The sequence below is a fragment of the Sparus aurata genome, unplaced genomic scaffold (assembly GCF_900880675.1).
Source record: "Sparus aurata unplaced genomic scaffold, fSpaAur1.1, whole genome shotgun sequence".
NCBI lineage: Eukaryota > Metazoa > Chordata > Actinopteri > Spariformes > Sparidae > Sparus > Sparus aurata.
In genome coordinates this window covers 131880-153990 of record NW_022045125.1, presented here as the reverse complement: position 1 = coordinate 153990, position 22111 = coordinate 131880, and the positions used below count along the sequence as shown (strand labels likewise).

Here is a 22111-nt window from a genome sequence, read left to right as displayed (position 1 = left end):
TAATCTAAAAATAGAAGATAATCGAGGATGAGGATATTGATCAGGCCTAAAAGAAGGAGGATCCAGAGGCGTGGAAACCCCCAGATCAGAATAGTTTATAAGTTGGAGCATCAGACAGGCAGTTCAGTTCATCCCGGGAGAGCTCACTGCATGTATCCTGCTGTGTGAAATAAATATCTTTGACCTGAGGACCAGCTGTTTCATCCTTGATTTAGGACTCCATCTGTGAGTGTTTTATAGTTGATAAGTCAGATAATTGTAAACTTTAGACAAGTAGTTTGACACTACAACGGCGCATTTACCGCTCTTACGTAATCTCCCTTGTTTTTTCTATGTTGTTTTGCAGGCATGTCATACTATTTTCCCCTTTTAATATCTTACATTTTCCACCGTCCGAATTATTAATTTTATATTTTGTCTTCAATCTACAATTTGGCATTTTCCATCCCCCCTTTGTTTATTTCTGATTCCTACTCAAGATTTGGACACCTCTGCTCCAGGCAACACTACTGTTTCCCCTCCGTTGTTATAAGTAACAACTCATTTCATTTTATCAGCAAACTGGGTAACATACATTTATTAAAATATACCAAACAAACCAGGTATAACTCCAGCCTAAAATAGATAATTGAAGATTAGAGATAACATAACAAAATATATTTTCAAAAATGATAGAATATACCAGAGTAAGATATTCAAATTGGGTACATATCAATTATCTCTCCTTCTACAACTCCTGCCTCCTCCTCTTCGTCGGAGGCTCTCCTTCCTAGTAGTGGCATCTGAGTTTGATCACCCGGCATCACCACTCCAACCCAACGAAGTATCCTGGCTTTAGCAAAAGTCAACAGTAATGTGCAAAAACAAAACATTACACACAATGCCAGGACAAGCACTACTAACACTTGAACCAACATGGCTCCTATAGGTCCAAATTTATCTTGCAGCCAAGCATTTGCAGACCATCCTGACCCTTCAGAGGCACCAAACGCATCTCTGATGTTACGCAAGGCATCTAACACACTAGTCGTATTGTCAGAATTATCAGGAATCAAAGTGTAACAAGCATCTCCCGTCAAATTCAAAGCCATACAAAGGCCTCCTTGTTTAGCCAAAATATAATCAAGAGCCATATCATGCTTCAATAATGTCAATCTATGACTTCTTTGGGTGTTAGACAAAGTTTCGAATCCCTTTATAGTCTCATTTGCAAAACCTTGTAGAGTGTAAGTGATGTTATCAATATGATCAGCCAAATATGTTACACCATACCATGGCAATATTCCTATTCCCCATTTCTCACTCAGGCTTATCCTCCAATGGTAGGCCTTTATGGTATGGAATTGGGCCAACTCTCTCTTTCTCCTACTAAGATTAGTCTTGTTCAATTCCTGTCCCTGCCCAATGGTCAAAACTTCATAAGGGAGTTTCAATTTTGCCATATAACAACATCCAGTCCATCCATAGGGTAAAAATAAGTAGGCTTTTTTACCACAAACCCACCAAATGTCCTTAAAGCTTCCTATAGTTACATTAACTGGCATTTCTTGATTCGTTACCATTAATATCTTACTCAGTCGTGGGTCCGGTGCATGAAAAGTTACTTGATGTGGCCCTCTATCAACGCGACGTCCCTGCTTAGCAAATTGCATTGCATAAGTTTTACATTCAGCAATTCCCATAAACATACCTATTCCCCCATGAGTGTCATTTGAAAAAAAACAATCTCCTGCCTTTACAAGGTTTACCTCCATTGGTTCGGGGACTGCTGTTGTGATATCCTCAAATTGATCCAATAAATTTACATACGGCAGTCGGTTCAACCAAAGGCAAGCACCTTGTGGTCTAAATAACCCCGTTGATTTAGACATCCACTTGTCCTGCGGCGCTTTTTGTTTGAACTGCAACCACGACAGAGCATTCCACTGACAAATGCGATTCAGTGGTTCAGGATCTGTTTCCATAATTGAAGGCCAGGTGTTTGGTGATGGAATTCTAACCACACATGGACAGCCATCTCTGGTAGACGCTCTTACAGAGTGAGTTAGCTGTCGAAACCACATGTTCTTACTTGCCCATGGATCAGTGATTCGTAATACCGAGGAATCAAACCCCAATGCCTTCCACCGAGCTTCACGCTTCTATATTGTATGAACAGATTCCATTATCTCCTCTTGTGACCAGTCAATGTCAGTGAAATCGCTTGTTTCGGAAGTCATAGTCGTCAGGGTCGTTACCGGCAGTTCTGTGTCCCTCTCATGCGTCACTAGATTACTAACAAATGAAATGGGAGTATTGTCCGATTTCTCAGTAGCATTATTCAAGCTTATGTTGCCTTCTATAATAGGCTTCTGAATTACGTTTACAAAGTTAATGGGTTCCTAGATTATCTTTACCACCTTTGTCTGTACCAAAGGTAATATTGTCTGATTGCTAACAACTGCTTTTACTTCTCCTGCCACTTGTATCTGCCCTTTCATTTCACCGGAAGGTTCGATTGTTAGAAATTCTATTTCATCTACAATATATGCAGAAGAGTTAAGATTAACGGGGATAGAAGTTACTGTCGCCGTCATGGTCACATTAGTTTCCTTTTCAATCGTACATCGGGAGGTAACTGGGGTTGGTATACTAGTACTGATGGTGGCATCCAAAGTTGAAGTGATTGATATCATTCGTTCACTATCTGCTGGGAAGCCTGTCGCTTTAGTGCTTCCCTCACCAATCCTTTCAACCTCTGTGGAGGGATGAATGGAAATACTGTCTTCCACTATCAGTAATATTCTGTGAGTCACATAACCTGCTACCCATGAATTATATTCTGGGAGAGCGAAATAGGTGCAAGTATATACCCCTTCGTCCTCCCACTGGGCATCATTCAAAACAACTGAGCAGTCACCTTCAGCTTTAAACCACGTATCTTCGATAAACAAAGAATATTTTTCCTGAATAGTAGAGACACCATCAACCACAGGTCCTGTCACCTTCATGGTTTTACCCTGACTGTCTCTCCATACCGGAGGAATTCTACCAACAGTATTCCACTCAGAACAATTGCACGGTAGGTGAGCTGAATATCCTAACCTAACTTTTACCGTTGACCATCCAGACATTAAAGTCTCCTGGGATGTCTCAGGCTTACTGGTAGTTAACGGAGACACTCGTGAACTACTGATGACCTCCAGACCCGCAGAGGTGGGGTCTTTCTTGCTTTCATTATTCTAGAATTGGGAAATAGATTTTGGGGTTGTAGTTCTTCCTGTTTCTTCAAAAACTCTTGGCCCCACAGTGGTACTTTTATTCATTACCACTAAAAGCACAATTTTGGTTCTGTAGACGGACTCAGTCCACACGCCTCGTTCTTTTGCGCTCTCAAGTTGTGCATCGTGATACGTACACTTATATTCTCCTTGGGCTTCCTGTTGCACTTTTCATATGAAGAGGCCACAGTGACACCACCACACTCTTGCATGTCACGTCACACCACCACACTCTGCCATGTCACGTCACACAACCACTCTATGTCATGTCATGTCACACCAACACACTCTGTCATGTCACGTCACATAACCTCGCTCTGGGTCACACGACCACACTCTGTCATCTCATGTCACAACACCACACTCGGGTATGTCAAGTCACACAACCACACCCTGGTATTTCCCTTCACACCACCACACTGTGAGTCACACCACCACACTCTGCCATTTAACGTCACACCACCACGCTCTGGCATGTCATGTTAGACCAGCACACTTTGGCATGTCAAGTCACAACACCACACCGTGGCATGTCACATCACACCACCACACTCTGACATCTCACGTCACACCACCACACTCTGCAATGTCAAGTCACAACACCACAACCTGGCATGTCACGTCACACCACCACACTCTGCCATGTCACATAACACCAGCACGCTCTGGCATGTCACGTTAGTCCAGCACACTCTGGTATGTCAAGTCACATCACCACACTCTGCCATGTCACGTCACACCAGCATATTCTGGTATGTTACGTCACACCAACACACTCTGCCATGTCACATCACACCAGCACACACTGGAATGTCACGTCACACCAGCACACTCTGCCATGTCACATCACACCACCACACAACACTCTGTCATGTCACGTCACACCACAACACTAAGCAATGTCGTGTCACAACACCATACTCTGGCATTTCACATCACACCACCACATTCTGGCATGTCACATCACACCATCCAACTCTGCAATGTCACGTCACAACACCACACCCTGGCATGTCACTTCACACCACCACACTCTGCCATGTCACGTCACACCAGCACACACTGGCATGTCACGTCACACCAGCACACTCTGCCATGTCACATCACACCACCACACAACACTCTGTCATGTCACGTCACACCACAACACTAAGCAATGTCGTGTCACAACACCATACTCTGGCATTTCACATCACACCACCACATTCTGGCATGTCACATCACACCATCCAACTCTGCAATGTCACGTCACAACACCACACCCTGGCATGTCACTTCACACCACCACACTCTGCCATGTCACGTCACACCAGCACACTCTGACATGTCACGTCACACCACCACAACGTGGGTCACGTCTCCATATGCTGGCATTTCACGTCACACCACCTATCTCTGCAATGTCAGGTCACAACACTACACCCTGGCATGACGTCACATGCAAGAGTGCGGTGGTGTGATGTGACATGGCAGAGTGTGCTAGTCTAACGTAACATGCCAGAGTGTGCTGGCATGGTGGTGTGATGTGACATGGCAGAGTGTGCTGGTGTGAAGTGACATGACAGAGTTTGGTGTGGTGGTGTGATTTGACATGCCAATATGGTTTTGTGACATGACATGCCAGAATGCGGTGGTGTGATGTGACATGGCGGAGTGTGCAGGTGTGACGTGACTTGACAAAGTGTGGTGTGGTGGTGTGATGTGACATGCCAGGGAGTGGTTGTGGGACATGACATGACAGAGTGCGGTGGTGTGATGTGACATGACAGAGTGTGCTAGTCTAACGTGACTTGCCAGAGTGTGCTGGTGTGACGTGACATGGCAGGGTGTGGTGGTGTGACGTGACATGCCAGGGTGTGGTGGTGTGACGTGACATGGTAGAGTGTGCTGGTCTAACGTGACATGCCACAGTGTGCTGGTGTCATGTGACATGGCAGAATGTGGTGGTATGAAATGACATGCCAGAGTGTGCTGGTGTGATGTGACATGGCAGAGTGTGGTGGTGTCAATTGACATAGCAGTATGTTGTGGTGTGACATGACATGCAAGAGTGTGCTGGTGTGACGTGACATGACAGAGTGTGGTGTGGTGGTGTGATGTGACATGCCCATGTGGTTTTGTGACGTGACATGCCAGAGTGCGGTGGTGTGATGTGACATGGCAGAGTGTGCTGGTGTGCCGTGACATGACAGAGTGTGGTGTGGTGGTGTGATTTGACATGCCAATGTGGTTTTGTGACGTGACATGCCAGAATGCGGTGGTGTGATGTGACATGGCAGAGTGTGCAGGTGTGACGGGACTTGACAAAGTGTGGTGTGGTGGTGTGATGTGACATGTCAGGGAGTGGTTGTGGGACATGACATGACAGAGTGCGGTGGTGTGATGTGACATGGCAGAGTGTGCTAGTCTAATGTGACATGCCAGAGTGTGCTGGTGTGACGTGACATGGCAGGGTGTGGTGGTGTGACGTGACATGCCAGGGTGTGGTGGTGTGACGTGACATGGTAGAGTGTGCTGGTGTGATGTGACATGCCACAGTGTGCTGGTGTGATGTGACATGGCAGAATGTGGTGGTATGACATGACATGCCAGAGTGTGCTGGTGTGATGTGACATGGCAGAGTGTGTTGGTGTGACGTGACATGGCAGAGTGTGCTGGTGTGACGTGACATGACAGAGTGTGATGTGGTGGTGTGATGTGACAGGCCAATGTGGTTTTGTGACGTGACATGCCAGAGTGCGGTGGTGTGATGTGACACGGCAGAGAGTGGTTGTGGGACGTGACATGACAGAGTGTGTTGTTGTGACATGACATGACAGAGTGTGATATGGTGGTCTAACGTGACATGCCAGAGTGTGCCGGTGTCATGTGACATGGCAGAGTGTGGTGGTGTGACCCAGCTTGTGGTGGTGTGAATTGACATGCCAGAGTGTGCTGGTCTAACGTGACATGCCAGAGTGTGCTGGTGTCATGTGACATGGCAGAGTGTGGTGGTGTGACCCAGCTTGGGGTAGTGTGACATGACACGGCAGAGTGTGCTGGTGTGACGTGACATGCCAGAGTGTGCTGGTGTGACGTGAAATGGCAGAGTGTGGTGGTGTGACTTGACATGCCACAGTGTGCTGGTCTAACGTAACATGGCAGAGTGTGGTGGTGTGACGTGACATGCCAGGGTGTGGTGGTGTGACTTGACATGCCAGAGTGTGCTCCTCTAACGTGACATGCCAGAGTGTGCAGGTGTCATTTGACATGGCAGTGTGTGAGTGTGGAGGTGTGACTCAGCTTGTGGTAGTGTGACATGACACGGCAGAGTGTGCTGGTGTGACGTGACATGCCAGAGTGTGCTGGTGTGACTTGACATGGCAGAGTGTGCTGGTGGGACTTAACATGCCAGAGTGTGGTGGTGTGACGTGACATGGCAGAGTGTGGTGGTGTGACTTAACATGCCACAGTGTGCTGGTGGGACGTGACATGGCAGAGTGTGGTGGTGTGACGTGACATGCCAGGGTGTGGTGGTGTGACGTGACATGGCAGAGTGTGCTGGTCTAACGTGACATGCCAGAGTGTGCTGGTGTCAACTGAAGGCAGTATGTGGTGGTGTGACGTGACATGCCAGAGTGTGCTCGTGTGACGTGACATGGCAGGGTGTGGTGGTGTGACGTGACATGCCAGGGTGTGGTGTTGTGACCTGACATTGCAGAGATAGGTGGTGTGACGTGAAATGCCAGCATATGGAGACGTGACCCACGTTGTGCTGGTGTGACGTGACATGGCAGAGTGTGGTGGTGTGAAGTGACATGCCAGGGTGTGGTGTTGTGAGGTGACATGCAGAGTTGGATGGTGTGGTGTGACATGCCAGAATGTGGTGGTGTGATGTGAAATGCCAGAGTATGGTGTTGTGACACGACATTGCTTAGTGTTGTGGTGTGACGTGACATGACAGAGTGTGTTGTGGTGGTGTGATGTGACATGCCAGAGTGTGCTGGTGTCATGTGACATGGCAGTATGTGGTGGTGTGACGTGACATGCAAGAGTGTGCAGGTGTGACGGGACATGGCAGGGTGTGGTGGTGTGACGTGACATGCCAGGGTTATGTGGTTTGACGTGAAATCCCAGCATATGGTGACGTGACCCAGGTTGTAGTAGTGTGACATGACACGGCAGATTGGGTGGTGTGACGTGACATACCAGAGTGTGCTGGTGGGACGTGACATGGCAGAGTGTGGTGGTGTGACGTGACATGGCAGAGTGTGCTGGTCTAACGTGACATGCCAGAGTGTGCTGGTGTCATGTGACATAGCAGTATGTGGTGGTGTGATGTGACATGGCAGAGTGTGCTGGTGTGCCGTGACATGACAGAGTGTGGTGTGGTGGTGTGATTTGACATGCCAATGTGGTTTTGTGACGTGACATGCCAGAATACGGTGGTGTGATGTGACATGGCAGAGTGTGCAGGTGTGACGTGACTTGACAAAGTGTGGTGTGGTGGTGTGATGTGACATGCATGGGAGTGGTTGTGGGACATGACATGACAGAGTGCGGTGATGTGATGTGACATGGCAGAGTGTGCTAGTCTAATGTGACATGCCAGAGTGTGCCTGACATTGCAGAGATAGGTGGTGTGACGTGAAATGCCAGCATATGGAGACGTGACCCACGTTGTGGTGGTGTGACGTGACATGTCAGAGTGTGCTGGTGTGACGTGACATGGCAGAGTGTGGTGGTGTGAAGTGACATGCCAGGGTGTGGTGTTGTGACGTGACTATGCAGAGTTGGATGGTGTGACGTGACATGGCAGAGTGTGGTGGTGTGACTTGACATGCCAAAGTGTGCTGGTCTAACATGACATGCCAGAGCGTGGTGGTGTGACGTTAAATGGCAGAGTGTGGTGGTGTGACTCACAGTGTGGTGGTGTGAAGTGAAATACCAGGGTGTGGTTGTGTGACTTGACATACCCGAGTGTGGTGTTGTGACATGAGATGACAGAGTGTGGTGGTGTGACCCAGAGCGAGGTTATGTGACGTGACATGACAGAGTGTGTTGGTGTGTCGTGACATGCAAGAGTGTGGTAGTGTGACGTGACATGCAAGAGTGTGCTGGTGTCACTTAACATGGCAGAGTGTGGTGGTGTGACGTGACATGCCAGGGTGTGGTGGTGTGACGTGACATGGCAGAGTGTGCTGGTCTAACGTGACATGCCAGAGTGTGCTGGTGTGATGTGACATGCCACAGTGTGTTGGTGTGTCGTGACATGGCAGAGTGTGGTGGTGTGACTTGACATGCCACAGTGTGCTTGTCTAAAGTGCCATGGCAGAGTGTGGTGGTCCAACGTGACATGCCAGAGTGTGCTGCTCTAACGTGACATGCCAGAGTGTGCTGGCATTATGTGACATGGCAGAGTGTGGTGGTGTGACGTGACATGCCAGGTTGTGGTGTTGTGACTTGACATTGCAGAGTGTGGTGGTGTGACGTGAGATGCCAGAGTGTGGTGGTGTGATGTGATGTGACATGCCAGGGTGTGGTGTCGTGACTTGACATTGCAGAGTGTGGTGGTGTGACTTGACATGCAAATGTGTGCTGGTGTGACGTGACATGCCAGAGCGTGGTGGTGTGACTTTATATGGCAGAGTGTGGTGGTGTGACTCACAGTGTGGTGGTGTGAAGTGAAATACCAGGGTGTGGTTGTGTGACGTGACATACCCGAGTGTGGTGTTGTGACATGACATGACAGAGAGTGGTTGTGTGAGGTGACATGGCAGAGTGTGGTGTGTGACGTGACATGCCAGAGTGTGCTGGTGTGATGTGACATTGCAGAATAGGGGTGGTATGACATGACATGCCACAGTGTGTTGGTGTGACGTGACATGGCAGGGTGTGGTGGTGTGACGTGACATGCCAGGGTGTGGTGGTGTGACGTGACATGGCAGAGTGTGCTGGTCTATCGTGACATGCCAGAGTGTGCTGGTGTGATGTGACATGGCAGAGTGTGCTGGTGTGACGTGCCATGCCAGAATGTGCTGGTGTGACGTGACATGGCAGAGTGTGGTGATGTGACTTGACATACCACAGTGTGCTCGACTAACGTGACATGCCAGAGTGTGCTGGTGTTATGTGACATGGCAGAGTGTGGTGGTGTTATGTGACATGGCAGAGTGTGGTGGTGTGACGTGTCATGCCAGGTTGTGGTGTTGTGACTTGACATTGCAGAGTGTGGTGGTGTGACTTGACATGCCAAAATGTGCTGGTCTAACATGACATGCCAGAGTGTGCTGGTGTCACTTAACATGGCAGAGTGTGCTGGTGTGACGTGACATGCCAGAGTGTGGTGATGTGACTTGACATACCACAGTGTGCTCGACTAACGTGACATGCCAGAGTGTGCTGGTGTTATGTGACATGGCAGAGTGTGGTGGTGTGACGTGTCATGCCAGGTTGTGCTGGTGTCACTTAACATGGCAGAGTGTGCTGGTGTGACGTGACATGCCAGAGTGTGGTGATGTGACTTGACATACCACAGTGTGCTCGACTAACGTGACATGCCAGAGTGTGCTGGCATTATGTGACATGGCAGAGTGTGGTAGTGTTACGTGACATGCCAGGTTGTGGTGTTGTGACTTGACATTGCAGAGTGTGGTGGTGTGACGTGAGATGCCAGAGTGTGGTGGTGTGACTTGACATGCCAAAATGTGCTGGTCTAAGATGACATGCCAGAGTGTGCTGGTGTCACTTAACATGGCAGAGTGTGCTGGTGTGACGTGACATGCCAGAGCGTGGTGGTGTGACGTTAACTGGCAGAGTGTGGTGGTGTGACTCACAGTGTGGTGGTGTGAAGTGAAATACCAGGGTGTGGTTGTGTGACGTGACATACCCGAGTGTGATGTTTGTGTGACCCAGAATGTGGTAGTGTGATGTGACATGCCAGAGTATGGTGGTGTGACGCAACATTGCAGAGTGTGGTGGTGTGATGTGACATGGCAGATTGTGCTGGTGTGATGTGAAATACCAAAGTGTGGTGGTGTGACATGACATGGCAGAGTGTGGTGGTGTGACTTGACATGCCAAAATGTGTTGGTCTAACATGACATGCAAAAGTGTGCTGGTGTCACGTAACATGGCAGGCTGTGGTGGTGTGACGTGACATGCCGGAGTGTGGTGGTGTGACGTGAAATGGCAGAGTGTGGTGATGTGACCCACAGTGTGGTGGTGTGAAGTGACATGCCAGGGTGTGGTGTTGTGACTTGACATTGCAGAGTGTGGTGGTGGTGTGACGTGACATGCCAAAATGTGCTGGTGTGACGTGACATGCCAGAGTGTGGTGGTGTGACCTGACATGCCAGAGTGTATCGGTGTGACATTACATGACAGAGTGTGGTGATGTGTCCCAGAGCGTGGTGGTGTGACGTGACATTCCAGCATATGGTGACGTGACCCAGGTTGTGGCGGTGTGACATGACACGGCAGAGTGTGGTGGTCTGACGTGACATGCCAGAGTGTGCTGGTGTGACGTGACATGGCAGAGTGTGCTGGTGTCATGTGATATGGCAGAGTGTGGTGTAAAATGACCTCTCAGAGTGTGGTCGTGTGGGTTAGGTTTGGGTTGTTCTTCAAGTTTGGCATCCAGTACTCTGAGCCAGAGTCCTGCACGGGTTCGGGTACCCGCAGGTACCCGACGGGTGACCCGCACAATTTGGATGAAACGGGTGAAAAATAATGTCCTGTGTCGGACACGGGTGAGGATCGGGTCGGACGCCTAGAGAGCGCGGGTCGGGTTTTGCGATTGTCATTTTCATGGCGTCAGGTGCAAAAAAAAAAAAAAAATCATTAGCGACACATCTACAAAAATATGCCTGCATTTCAAAATGATAAACATGTACTGTATTGACCCGAATATAGGACAAGGTTTTTTTCGATGAAAATTATGTGACAAAGTGGGGTCGTCTTATAATCGGGGTCTAACCGTTGACACATGCTGATAGTTGTCTGGGTCGCTACACGACCGCAACAGCAGAGGGCGCCAGCTTATTGTAGAGACGTCACTGACACTGTGGCTCGGGTTATCTGTCAATCACAGCGGAGGAGAAGTGACAGGAGATGAAAAATGGAGAGACGCGGTGATTTTACGGAGCAAAGTGGATCAAGTGGGGCAAGTTAACAGACATCTGAGGCGGAGCTATGATGCTATAAGATAATGGTGATCAATGCAGCGGAGGCGCCAAACAACTGTCAGCCAGCCAAGAAATATGGAGGTATGGAGTGTAACGTCCGAAGATGGCGGGTCCAAAAAGACCGTCTGAAAATGCTAACAGTAAGAGAAAAGCTTATCGTGGTCCTCTAAGCGGCCGCTTCCAAGAGACTGACAGGAGGGTATGTGAGTTTGTTATTGAGAAACTAATTTTGGTTATCAGAGTCTTTTTCTGAAGATTAATCTTGAAAAGAGTGGTCGTCTTATAATCAGGGTCGTCCTATATTAGGGTCAATACTAGAGATGCACCGATCAGGATTTTTGGGGCCGATCACCGATCACCGAAAGCAGTATCTGCCGATCCCGATATTGCTGATCACCGATCACAGTGTCAAATCCATAAATTTTTCTATATTGTTGTCTTGTGTAACTTTCATATATTTAATTAATGATACTTCTTACACAACATTGACATTGTATTATTAAGTATAAAAATTAGGAGATCAGAACGTATCATGAATTGACCACCGTTTTATTGCAGGCTGAGGCAATGTGCAATATTTCACACTCTAGAGACTCTCTTGGAGACAACTTGGACTCAGCTTACATAGAGTAACTGTAGCTTACTAGTGGGAATGCATGCAGTCAGGGTGGGAATTTTGTCATTTTAGGGGCAAGTCCATTTGGCCTTCACTTTTGTTTTCAGGGGCACCAAGGCCACATGACAGGGCATAAAGGCCACTGAGTAAAATGTGTTGATTTACCTTTCAGACTGATACCATAACATCCTAATTTATAATAAGACATGGATTGTGTATTAAAACATTTTTTTATACCAAAATCAAGTTAAAGTTACATTAGAAAGTAGTTTTTGTTAAGTAGGGTTAGGGTGAGGTGGGTTTTGTGACACCTCACTGAATATTAGTGTTATTGAATATTTCTCCTGATAGAAATTCCCCAAAATTATGGCAAAGCACATTTTTTCCAAACAAAAAAATGTAGAATAACCAGCAGGAGACCACTGATGTGTGGAGTGATTTTGGTGACACTACACTCTGAATAATAGTGAAGTTATTGAATTTTTTGTAGTTTCTCTTTTCGGTGTTGCACTTTGTAGACAGTCCCTGCGCCCTCGTCTCACAGCCGGCTGACCATACAGACCAGAGTTAATGTCCAGACACTTGTTTGGATGAAAATACGGTTGTAGCTCGTTGTCTACCTTACTATCGTAGAAAAGAGCCGTCGTTTGTGTTTTAACAAGGTTTCACTTATGAGTTATTGATCCGGGAAGTTTGAATCTGTGAATATATTTCCAACTTTACCGGACTAAATCCTACCACATAAGTCAGTTACGTATCATGTCAAAACCGGCCGCGCTCGCTTTCGCACCTGTGCTGTAAGTTTCGTTCTTCTGTTTTGAGACGCTGCTGCTGTTTGAGAGGCTTTCACGTGAGATCATCGTGATGATGAGACTCCACCTGCACGAACCACTGAAGTTACTGTGAGTGACTACTGTGCACTCAGGTGGCTGTAATTAAAGGCAAGCCCGCTACGCTGACCGGGCCAGGGGCACAGAGACCACAGTTTTTTTTCACGGGGCATCAAGGCCAAAGTGCGGGGCAACGGCGGCCATGAAATTCCCTCCCTGCATGCAGTTAATGCACTGTCTTTATACTCAAACGTCATCTGATCGGCCTGATGTGATCTATTTTGAGAACTCCGATCAAAACCGATAGGGGCATTATCGGCCGACTGCGATCGGTTGCCGATCGATCGGTGCATCTCTACTTAAAATGTACAATTGAATATTATGAGGCTACAGTGTGAAGAACAAAAATGTTTTGATGGACCAAAACATTTTTTATAGATAAAATGTACACTGATCCCCATTGATGAGTGGCCAGCCTCTAAGATTGCACACTGCACACTTCCAAATGTTGCAAATAAGAATCCTTTCCAAAAAAAGAAAATAAGATATGGATTGTTGTATGTTTGTACCTTGTACCTTGTCTCCGTCTACTGCTTCTATCCAAATAATAGGAGATGAGCAACAAATGTTGAACTTGCTTCATGAGACAGGTGCCAGATCTGGTTTTAGCATGACTGCCCTTTAGCTTAACAACCAAATATTGTTGTCCTACACACTGAACTTGTGCAGCAAACTTTTTGACCTGACTCATATAAACAGATTCCCCTCATTTCTTAATAAAATGACAAATAATCACACACCAGAACACCAGGCAGTGTTGTAACCTGATGTTAAAGGATCAGTTTTTAGAGTAACATTACTCATTCTTTGTGTCCCTTTCTCTCAAATTCTTCAGGTTTTATCCCGAGGAGCCATTGTCATGCAAGGACTTAAACAGATCGAGGTGCAAAATAAATCAGGTGGGCAAAGGATGACATCTTGGTTGAATGTTTTTTGAGTTGCATTGTTATTAATCTATAGTTTTGCGTGTATGATGATTGTTGTCAATAACAGCTGGTTTGCTGTTTCAATGACTGAGGGTGAGGTGTCCTTCAAGTTGAAAGTGTCTGCAGAGATAGCACCAGACGTCCAGATTGTGGCTTACGCTGTCCTCCCCAGTGAGACTGTGATTGCCCACAGTGCTGACTTCTCCACTGAGAAATGCTTCAGTAACAAGGTCAGTATAAGAAGAAGACTTGTGGTACTGACTGTGCTTGTCAGAAGCAGGTGTAGATTTAAAAGGTATATTAGTTGTATTTCAAAAGGTCAATATGTGGCCCTACAAGACAGCCTCCAAGACCGACTGAGGTTAGTTTGACCATCAGGGGATACAGTACAGAGTTGATGTACAGGGGCTCTGACAGGACTATAACTCCAAGGATGAGAAGACATGACAGGTGGGGACAGCAGACGCATACAGCAGGGGAGGAGCGAGAGAGTCAGACATCAGCAGTGGTTGAAAATGGCATGTCGAGCTGAAATTTTGCTGGTGGCCTTGTGGTTATGAAGAAGATACCAGGAGACCCAATGTCTTAAGATAGAGCATTTATTGATAGGCTTGATCAAGGAAAACTGGACCGGATGTCCATGGTTACTTAAGAGATACCTGGGTCAAACCGTATGCTGTACTCTCTTTGGGCTGACACACATGCGTTCCGTACAAAGACAGAATAATTAGTCCAGCCTGAGATGTGTTGCTTACTGAGAGACAAATGTATCCAAGGACTGAAAGACAAATATTGTGAATGAGTTGTATTTTGTTTGTTGAGTTTGAGTGAAGTTTGTTTTTGTCAGGTCGGGGTTTTAAGGGAAGACTATGGATAAGGGGAAGGTGGACCCAAATGCAGTCAAGCACGGGAGGCAAGGATATTGGGAAACAAAAGCGAGCTTTATTTTACCAAAGCTGATATCAAAAAAACCAAAAGCAGACAAAACAGGGGCAAGAGGCAAAGTAGCAACACAACAGCAAGACAAAGTAGCAAAAGAAAACAGTTCCACAAAGTGCAAAGAAAAAGGCGAAGTACAAATCAAACATGGAAAACTCAAAACCAAAACATACCAAGACGGGACTCGAAGAACATGGACGAGAGCACGGACGTAAACAGGGGCTGACAAGAACAATGACCAGACAAGGAGTGAAGGGAAACACACAGACTAAGTACACAGACACTGATGACGAGACGAGGAACAGGTGAGGTGGACCAACAGGTGAGGTAACGAAGGGGAGGAGCACATGTGAACATGAAGGGACCAGGGCAATGGACAGAGGGAGCCAGAGGGAACATAGGAAAAAACACAGGAGAACTTAAAGGACACATGAGGGCATGGGAAAAACAAGACACAAGACAAGATACATAGACATGGAAATCAAATACAAGAAGCCACAAGACAAAACCAGACAAGAACACAACAGACAGATTTACAGTCATGACAGTACCCCCCCCCTCAAGGGACAGCTTCAAGATGTCCCTCAAAACATAAGTCCCAGTGAGCCTGGGAGGGTGGAGGGGGTCTGGAGGAGGGCCAAGGTCCAAACAAACAGGAGGATGGAGGCAAGGACTGGAACCCTCTAGAGGCCGGGGACGTGGACTGGGACCCCCTAGAGGCCGGCGACGAAGGCGTAGGCGTTCTGGAGGCCGGCGACGAAGTCGAAGGCGAAGGCGCTCTGGAGGCCGGCGACGAAGTCGAAGGCGAAGGCGCTCTGGAGGCCGGCGACGAAGTCGAAGGCGAAGGCGCTCTGGAGGCCGGCGACGAAGTCGAAGGCGAAGGCGCTCTGGAGGCCGGCGACGAAGTCGAAGGCGAAGGCGCTCTGGAGGCCGGCGACGAAGTCGAAGGCGAAGGCGCTCTGGAGGCCGGCGACGAAGACGTGGGCTGGGACCCACTGGAGGCCGGCGGCGAAGACGTGGGCTGGGACCCACTGGAGGCCGGCGGCGGAGGCGAAGGCTGAAGCCCTCTTGAGGCCGGATCGCTGACTGGGAAACCCTCCTGGGCCTTGGCCGGACCACCAACAGAGGTTCGCAGGGAGCTGGTGGCCTGTGAGCCAATAAAGGGTCGCTGGCAGCAGACGACCTAGGCCTGGCCTCCGACCAAGGAGCTGGCACTGGACTTGGCACGGGACTTGGTACTGGCCTCGGCCAGGCCTCCGACCGAGGAGCAGGCGCTGGACTTGGCGTGGGACTTGGCCGGGCCTCTGACCGAGGAGCAGGGACAGGCCTCGGCCGGTCCTCCGACCGAGGTGCAGGAACGGGCCTCGGCCGGGCCTCCGACCGAGGTGCAGGGTCTGAACTTGGCATGGGCCTCGGCCGGGCCTCCAACCGAGGTGCAGGGACGGGCCTCGGCCGGACCTCCGACCGAGGTGCAGGGACGGGCCTCGGCCGGTCCTCCGACCGAGGAGCAGGGACGGGACTTGGCATGGGCCTCGGCCGGTCCTCCGACCGAGGAGCAGGGACAGGACTTGACATGGGCCTCGGCCGGTCCTCCGACCGAGGCGCTGGGATGGGACTTGGCATGGGCCTCGGCCGGTCCTCCGACCGAGGAGCAGGGACGGGACTTGGCATGGGCCTCGGCCGGTCCTCCGACCGAGGAGCAGGGACAGGGCTGGGCATGGGCCTCGGCCGGTCCTCCGACCGAGGAGCAGGGACAGGACTTGGCATGGGCCTCGGCCGGTCCTCCGACCGAGGAGCAGGGACAGGACTTGACATGGGCCTCGGCCGGTCCTCCGACCGAGGAGCAGGGACGGGCCTCGACATGGGCCTCGGCCGGTCCTCCGACCGAGGAGCAGGGACGGGCCTCGGCCGGTCCTCCGACCGAGGAGCAGGGACGGGCCTCGGCCGGTCCTCCGACCGAGGTGCTGGGACAGGACTTGACATGGGCCTCGGACGGTCCTCCGACCGAGGTGCTGGGACTGAACTTGGCATGGGCCTTGGCCGGACCTCCGACCGAGGTGCAGGAACGGGCCTCGGCCGGACCTCCGACCGAGGTGCAGGAACGGGCCTCGGCCGGACCTCCGACCGAGGTGCAGGAACGAGCCTCGGCCGGACCTCCGACCGAGGTGCAGGAACGAGCCTCGGCCGGACCTCCGACCGAGGTGCAGGAACGGGCCTCGGCCGGACCTCCGACCGAGGTGCAGGAACGGGCCTCGGCCGGACCTCCGACCGAGGCGCTGGGACGGGACTTGGCATGGGCCTCGGCCGGTCCTCCGACCGAGGAGCAGGGACAGGACTTGACATGGGCCTCGGCCGGTCCTCCGACCGAGGAGCAGGGACAGGACTTGACATGGGCCTCGGCCGGTCCTCCGACCGAGGAGCAGGGACAGGACTTGACATGGGCCTCGGCCGGTCCTCCGACCGAGGGGCAGGGACGGGCCTCGGCCGGTCCTCCGACCGAGGTGCTGGGACAGGACTTGGCATGGGCCTCGGCCGGGCCTCCGACCGAGGAGCAGGGACAGGCGCCATCAGGTCCGCCGACTGAAGGCCACAGGCAGGAACAGGCGCCATCAGGTCCGCCAACTGGAGGCCACTGGCAGGAACAGGCGCCATCAGGTCCGCCGACTGAAGACCACAGGCAGGAACAGGCGCCATCAGGTCCGCCGACTGAAGACCACAGGCAGGAACAGGCGCCATCAGGTCCGCCGACTGGAGGCCACTGGCAGGTGTCGACCGGGCCGCCGACTGAAGGTCACTGGCAGGTGTCGACCGGGCCGCCGACTGAAGGCCACTGGCAGGTGTCGACCGGGCCGCCGACTGAAGGCCACTGGCAGGTGTCGACCGGGCCGCCGACTGAAGGCCAGCTGTCATCGGCTGGGCAGCCAACATAGGAGCTGGGAATCGAGCCGAGGCATGGGCTGGTAGCTGTGCTGTGGCTGAGGCGTGGGCTGGTAGCTGTACTGTGGCTGAGGCGTGGTCTGTGGCCGGAGCTGAGGCGTGGTCTGTGGCCGGAGCTGAGGCGTGGTCTGTGGCCGGAGCTGAGGCGTGGTCTGTGGCTGGGGCTGAGGCATGAGTTTGGGCTGGGGCCCCAGAGCCTGACTTCAGGGAGCCAGGACGTGGACGGGCTCGTCGCTTTCTCGGTGGAGCCTTGTAGGCCAGCCGGGTTCCACAAAAAGGAGACATTTCAGCTGAGGCATGGGCTGAGGCTGAAGAACCCAAGGCCTTTCTGAGGTTAGCCAGCTCCGCTATAAAAAGTGCGACACATGGGATCTCCTTTAACCAAGGCCTAATAAACAGTTCCTCATCGAAACTCGCTATGGCTCTTAGCTTCTCCTCTGTGTCAGCCTCGCCACTGACAACCTCCAACAATCTGTCCCCTAGCCTACAAAGCTGTAGGCTGTAGTCTGCTGGGTCCAATTTTGGTCTGGTCATTCTGTCAGGTCGGGGTTTTAAGGGAAGACTATGGATAAGGGGAAGGTGGACCCAAATGCAGTCAAGCACGGGAGGCAAGGATATTGGGAAACAAAAGCGAGCTTTATTTTACCAAAGCTGATATCAAAAAAACCAAAAGCAGACAAAACAGGGGCAAGAGGCAAAGTAGCAACACAACAGCAAGACAAAGTAGCAAAAGAAAACAGTTCCACAAAGTGCAAAGAAAAAGGCGAAGTACAAATCAAACATGGAAAACTCAAAACCAAAACATACCAAGACGGGACTCGAAGAACATGGACGAGAGCACGGACGTAAACAGGGGCTGACAAGAACAATGACCAGACAAGGAGTGAAGGGAAACACACAGACTAAGTACACAGACACTGATGACGAGACGAGGAACAGGTGAGGTGGACCAACAGGTGAGGTAACGAAGGGGAGGAGCACATGTGAACATGAAGGGACCAGGGCAATGGACAGAGGGAGCCAGAGGGAACATAGGAAAAAACACAGGAGAACTTAAAGGACACATGAGGGCATGGGAAAAACAAGACACAAGACAAGATACATAGACATGGAAATCAAATACAAGAAGCCACAAGACAAAACCAGACAAGAACACAACAGACAGATTTACAGTCATGACAGTTTTAAGATGAATTAACGTTTTAAGTTAGCTCCTCTTTGTTCAGTTAAAGAGAGAAATGTTACTACAGATGGCAAATGTTTATATTTTACTTTTTGGTAAGGAAAATGGATAGAAAAGTATTTACTTTCTTGTTTTTGTCAGTTGTTTTGTTCATTTATGACACTACAAGCTAAGAGAACTTGTGGAAATTGGGTAAATGAAACTCCTAGCTCCGAGCTGAGGTACAGAGTGTTATTCTAAGACAGGACAGGCTTAGCTGATTAGCATGACGAATAACGTCGACACTGTTGTTTCTTCAAACTGATGATAATGTGAGTTTTTTTTCTCTAATGTTTAAAAATTCTTGCCATGTCTTACAAATTGTTCCTTTAATATTTCACAGGTATGGTTCTGCAATCCCTTTGCAGTAGTCATACTTACTAACATAAACTAAAGCGTATCAGGCAAATTAAAGTTAAGTACCAGGAAACCATTCCTCTGTTCAGCACTTCTGACTAGTGAGTGACTTCTATGTGGCCTCTCCCCTGCGAGGTACTTTCCACATAAAGGTGTTAGCTTGATGAAAAGGACAGTGAATTCATTTGATAGGCCTCCTGATTAAAAATCAATCAAGGAGATTTTCTGGAGTCATTTACATATTTGAAGAGTTTAGAGATTGCCATCTTGATACACTAAAATCCAGATGGTGCGTTTTGTGTCTTTCTGTATGTGTCAGGTGTCCGTGGAGTTTTCTCCCTCCTCAGCTGTCCCAAGAGAGGGGACCAACCTGCAGGTGACAGCCCAGCCGGACTCTCTCTGTGGTGTGAGTGCTGTCGACCAGAGCATCCTCATCAAAGTGCCAGGGAAGACCCTGGAGGCAGAGCAGGTAACTGCTGGAATCACCACAGATAGATGTAGATCACCTGTGTGCCACCTGAATAATCCTTTTCTTATATAAGATTATCATTTCAATCTGCTAATGTTTCCTTTCTCCCTCTGCCAGTTGTAGATTTTTAACCAACTGTACAGATTTTTGTTTATAATTTCACACACTTGTGAAGCACGCTGGAATGAAAATACTGTACAAAAAAATTATGTTCACATATGTGAGACGTACTCCTCTGTTAGAGAATACGTTGGTACAGTTTTGACAGCTATACTCTAGATCCACATTTGAAGAGCACAAATAAAATCCCAGGGGTTATTATTCGTCAGATCTTCATACAACACAAACATCTGGTCATTAATAGCCTTAAGCCATACCTTTCTTTTTCAGATATTTGGGTTGTTGCCTGTCAGAAAAGTATCCCATACGCCATATGACGTTCAAGATCCTGTCGATCGTCTGCATGTGAGACCTAGAAGATACATTTTGCCATATCCTCCTGACCGTGATGATAGAAGCGACGCTCATACAGTTTTCCAGGTACTGCACAAAAAATGACACCCCAAAAATATATTGATACATTATGTTATTTTACAGTTGAATAACGTTTTATTGATGACTGCATTGTGTTGTATTATCTAGAATGTAGGGCTGAAGATGGCAACAAACTTGCTCATCCAAGTACCTTCATGCCTCAGATACAGGGGCAGAGAATACCACCAAGGCTATGGTGACTTTTTTATCTTATCTATAAAATGACACATGCTGAATACTTACTAGATTTTAAACAGCTCACTGTGTCATTGCTGTGCTCTGCTTGTGATGAAATATTTTCTGATTTCATTTCAGGTATTAGTATGAGGTATGACAATGTTCCAGGGGTAAGCAGAGTTGTTATGGGGCAGGCAGTTCCTGCTGGGGGATTTGGGGGAAGTTATCCTGAAGATATTTCACCAATAGAGACTGTCCGCACTTTCTTCCCCGAAACCTGGATATGGGACCTGGTGGAAGTTGGGTGAGCTTCTCGCAATATTATAATGTATTATTATTATTATTATTATTATTATTATTATTGTCATTATTATTATTATTGTCATTATCATTATTATTATCATAGATATTTTAGTTATTTATTTTTTATAGTGCCAGAGCATGTGTAAGGCATGAAAGTAATCTATTGACACTACTCTTTCAGGCCTTTTCTTTTCATTGTTATCGATTGTAATAACAAATAATTTATGTAATGTCATTTTTGTAATTTTATGTGTCGCTTATTAATCAGTATACACACGATATGTTTTGACAAAAGTATTGTTCCGTAACATAGCATCATATTTATAGTTATGCTCTTCATAATGAGAAATATTGTCTTTTTTTTCCATTGAATTGCGTCAAAACTCTGTAACTCTCTCATTCAGTGACTGAATATCTGAATTCTCAAGAACCCAAGATATAGAAGTATTTGCACATTTGCAAGGGATATTTGAGGTCAGAGTACCTACTTTGCAGAGCTGGTTACAATAGTACAATTAATCCTACACATTAACTCATCTTCTCAAATAGTTTTTTTAAATGTTATGGTAGATGGACTTGCAATTTACAACACTTGTCACATTAACCCATTCAAACACACATACACTGATAGCAGGGACTGCCATGCAAGGTGCCAGCTGCTAATCCGGAGCAATTTGGGGTTCAGTATCTTCCTCGATTCAAACCAGCTACCTTCCAATTATTAGAGGACCCGCTCTACCTCCTGAGCTACAGCCTTCACATTTAATTAATATTAAAACTGATTTATGTAAGTATGTTTTTCCAGCTCACTGAATGTGTTTGTGTGTACTCTTCCATCCAGAGAGTCTGGAACGAAGGACGTGCCCTTCACTGTCCCAGACACAATCACCACTTGGGAGACAGAGGCTTTCTGTTTGTCCCCTCAGGGTTTTGGCTTGGCCCCTCATAAAGAGATCAAAGTGTTCCAACCCTTTTTCCTTGAGCTGAACTTGCCTTATTCCATCATTCAGGGGGAGCACTTTGAACTCAAGGCAACCACCTTCAACTACCTGTCCAGCTGCATCATGGTAATCAATGCTTTTACATTAATTAAAGATACAATATGGAAGATTTCTGCATCAAATTGTCGAAACAAGACTTCGATATTTCGTTGAGTTTTTCTACCAACAAACAGCCTTCCCTTCTATAAGTCTTTTGTTTTGTTTTCTGATGAAGAGGCCTTTTAAATGCAGAAACCAGATATTGTGCATTTAAATGCTAATGTCGGCATGAGAACATGACAACACTAACATGCTTACCATACTTATGTTTACCAT

The 22111-nt window shown here is 48.5% G+C and overlaps 1 protein-coding gene across 1 annotated transcript in view; it reads left to right on the top strand.

Annotated features, from left to right (window-relative positions):
* Positions 1 to 13766: 13766 nt before the first annotated feature.
* The window catches only part of LOC115577862 (pregnancy zone protein-like), a gene marked incomplete at its 5' end in the record, with an annotated part of 87015 nt that continues 78670 nt past the window's right edge, over positions 13767 to 22111 (top strand). Inside the window, 7 exons of the mRNA XM_030410745.1 lie at positions 13767 to 13830; positions 13942 to 14087; positions 19632 to 19781; positions 20172 to 20321; positions 20424 to 20511; positions 20631 to 20796; positions 21637 to 21862. Coding sequence (XP_030266605.1) covers positions 13767 to 13830; positions 13942 to 14087; positions 19632 to 19781; positions 20172 to 20321; positions 20424 to 20511; positions 20631 to 20796; positions 21637 to 21862 — 990 coding nt within the window. The remainder of the gene's footprint in view (positions 13831 to 13941; positions 14088 to 19631; positions 19782 to 20171; positions 20322 to 20423; positions 20512 to 20630; positions 20797 to 21636; positions 21863 to 22111) is intronic.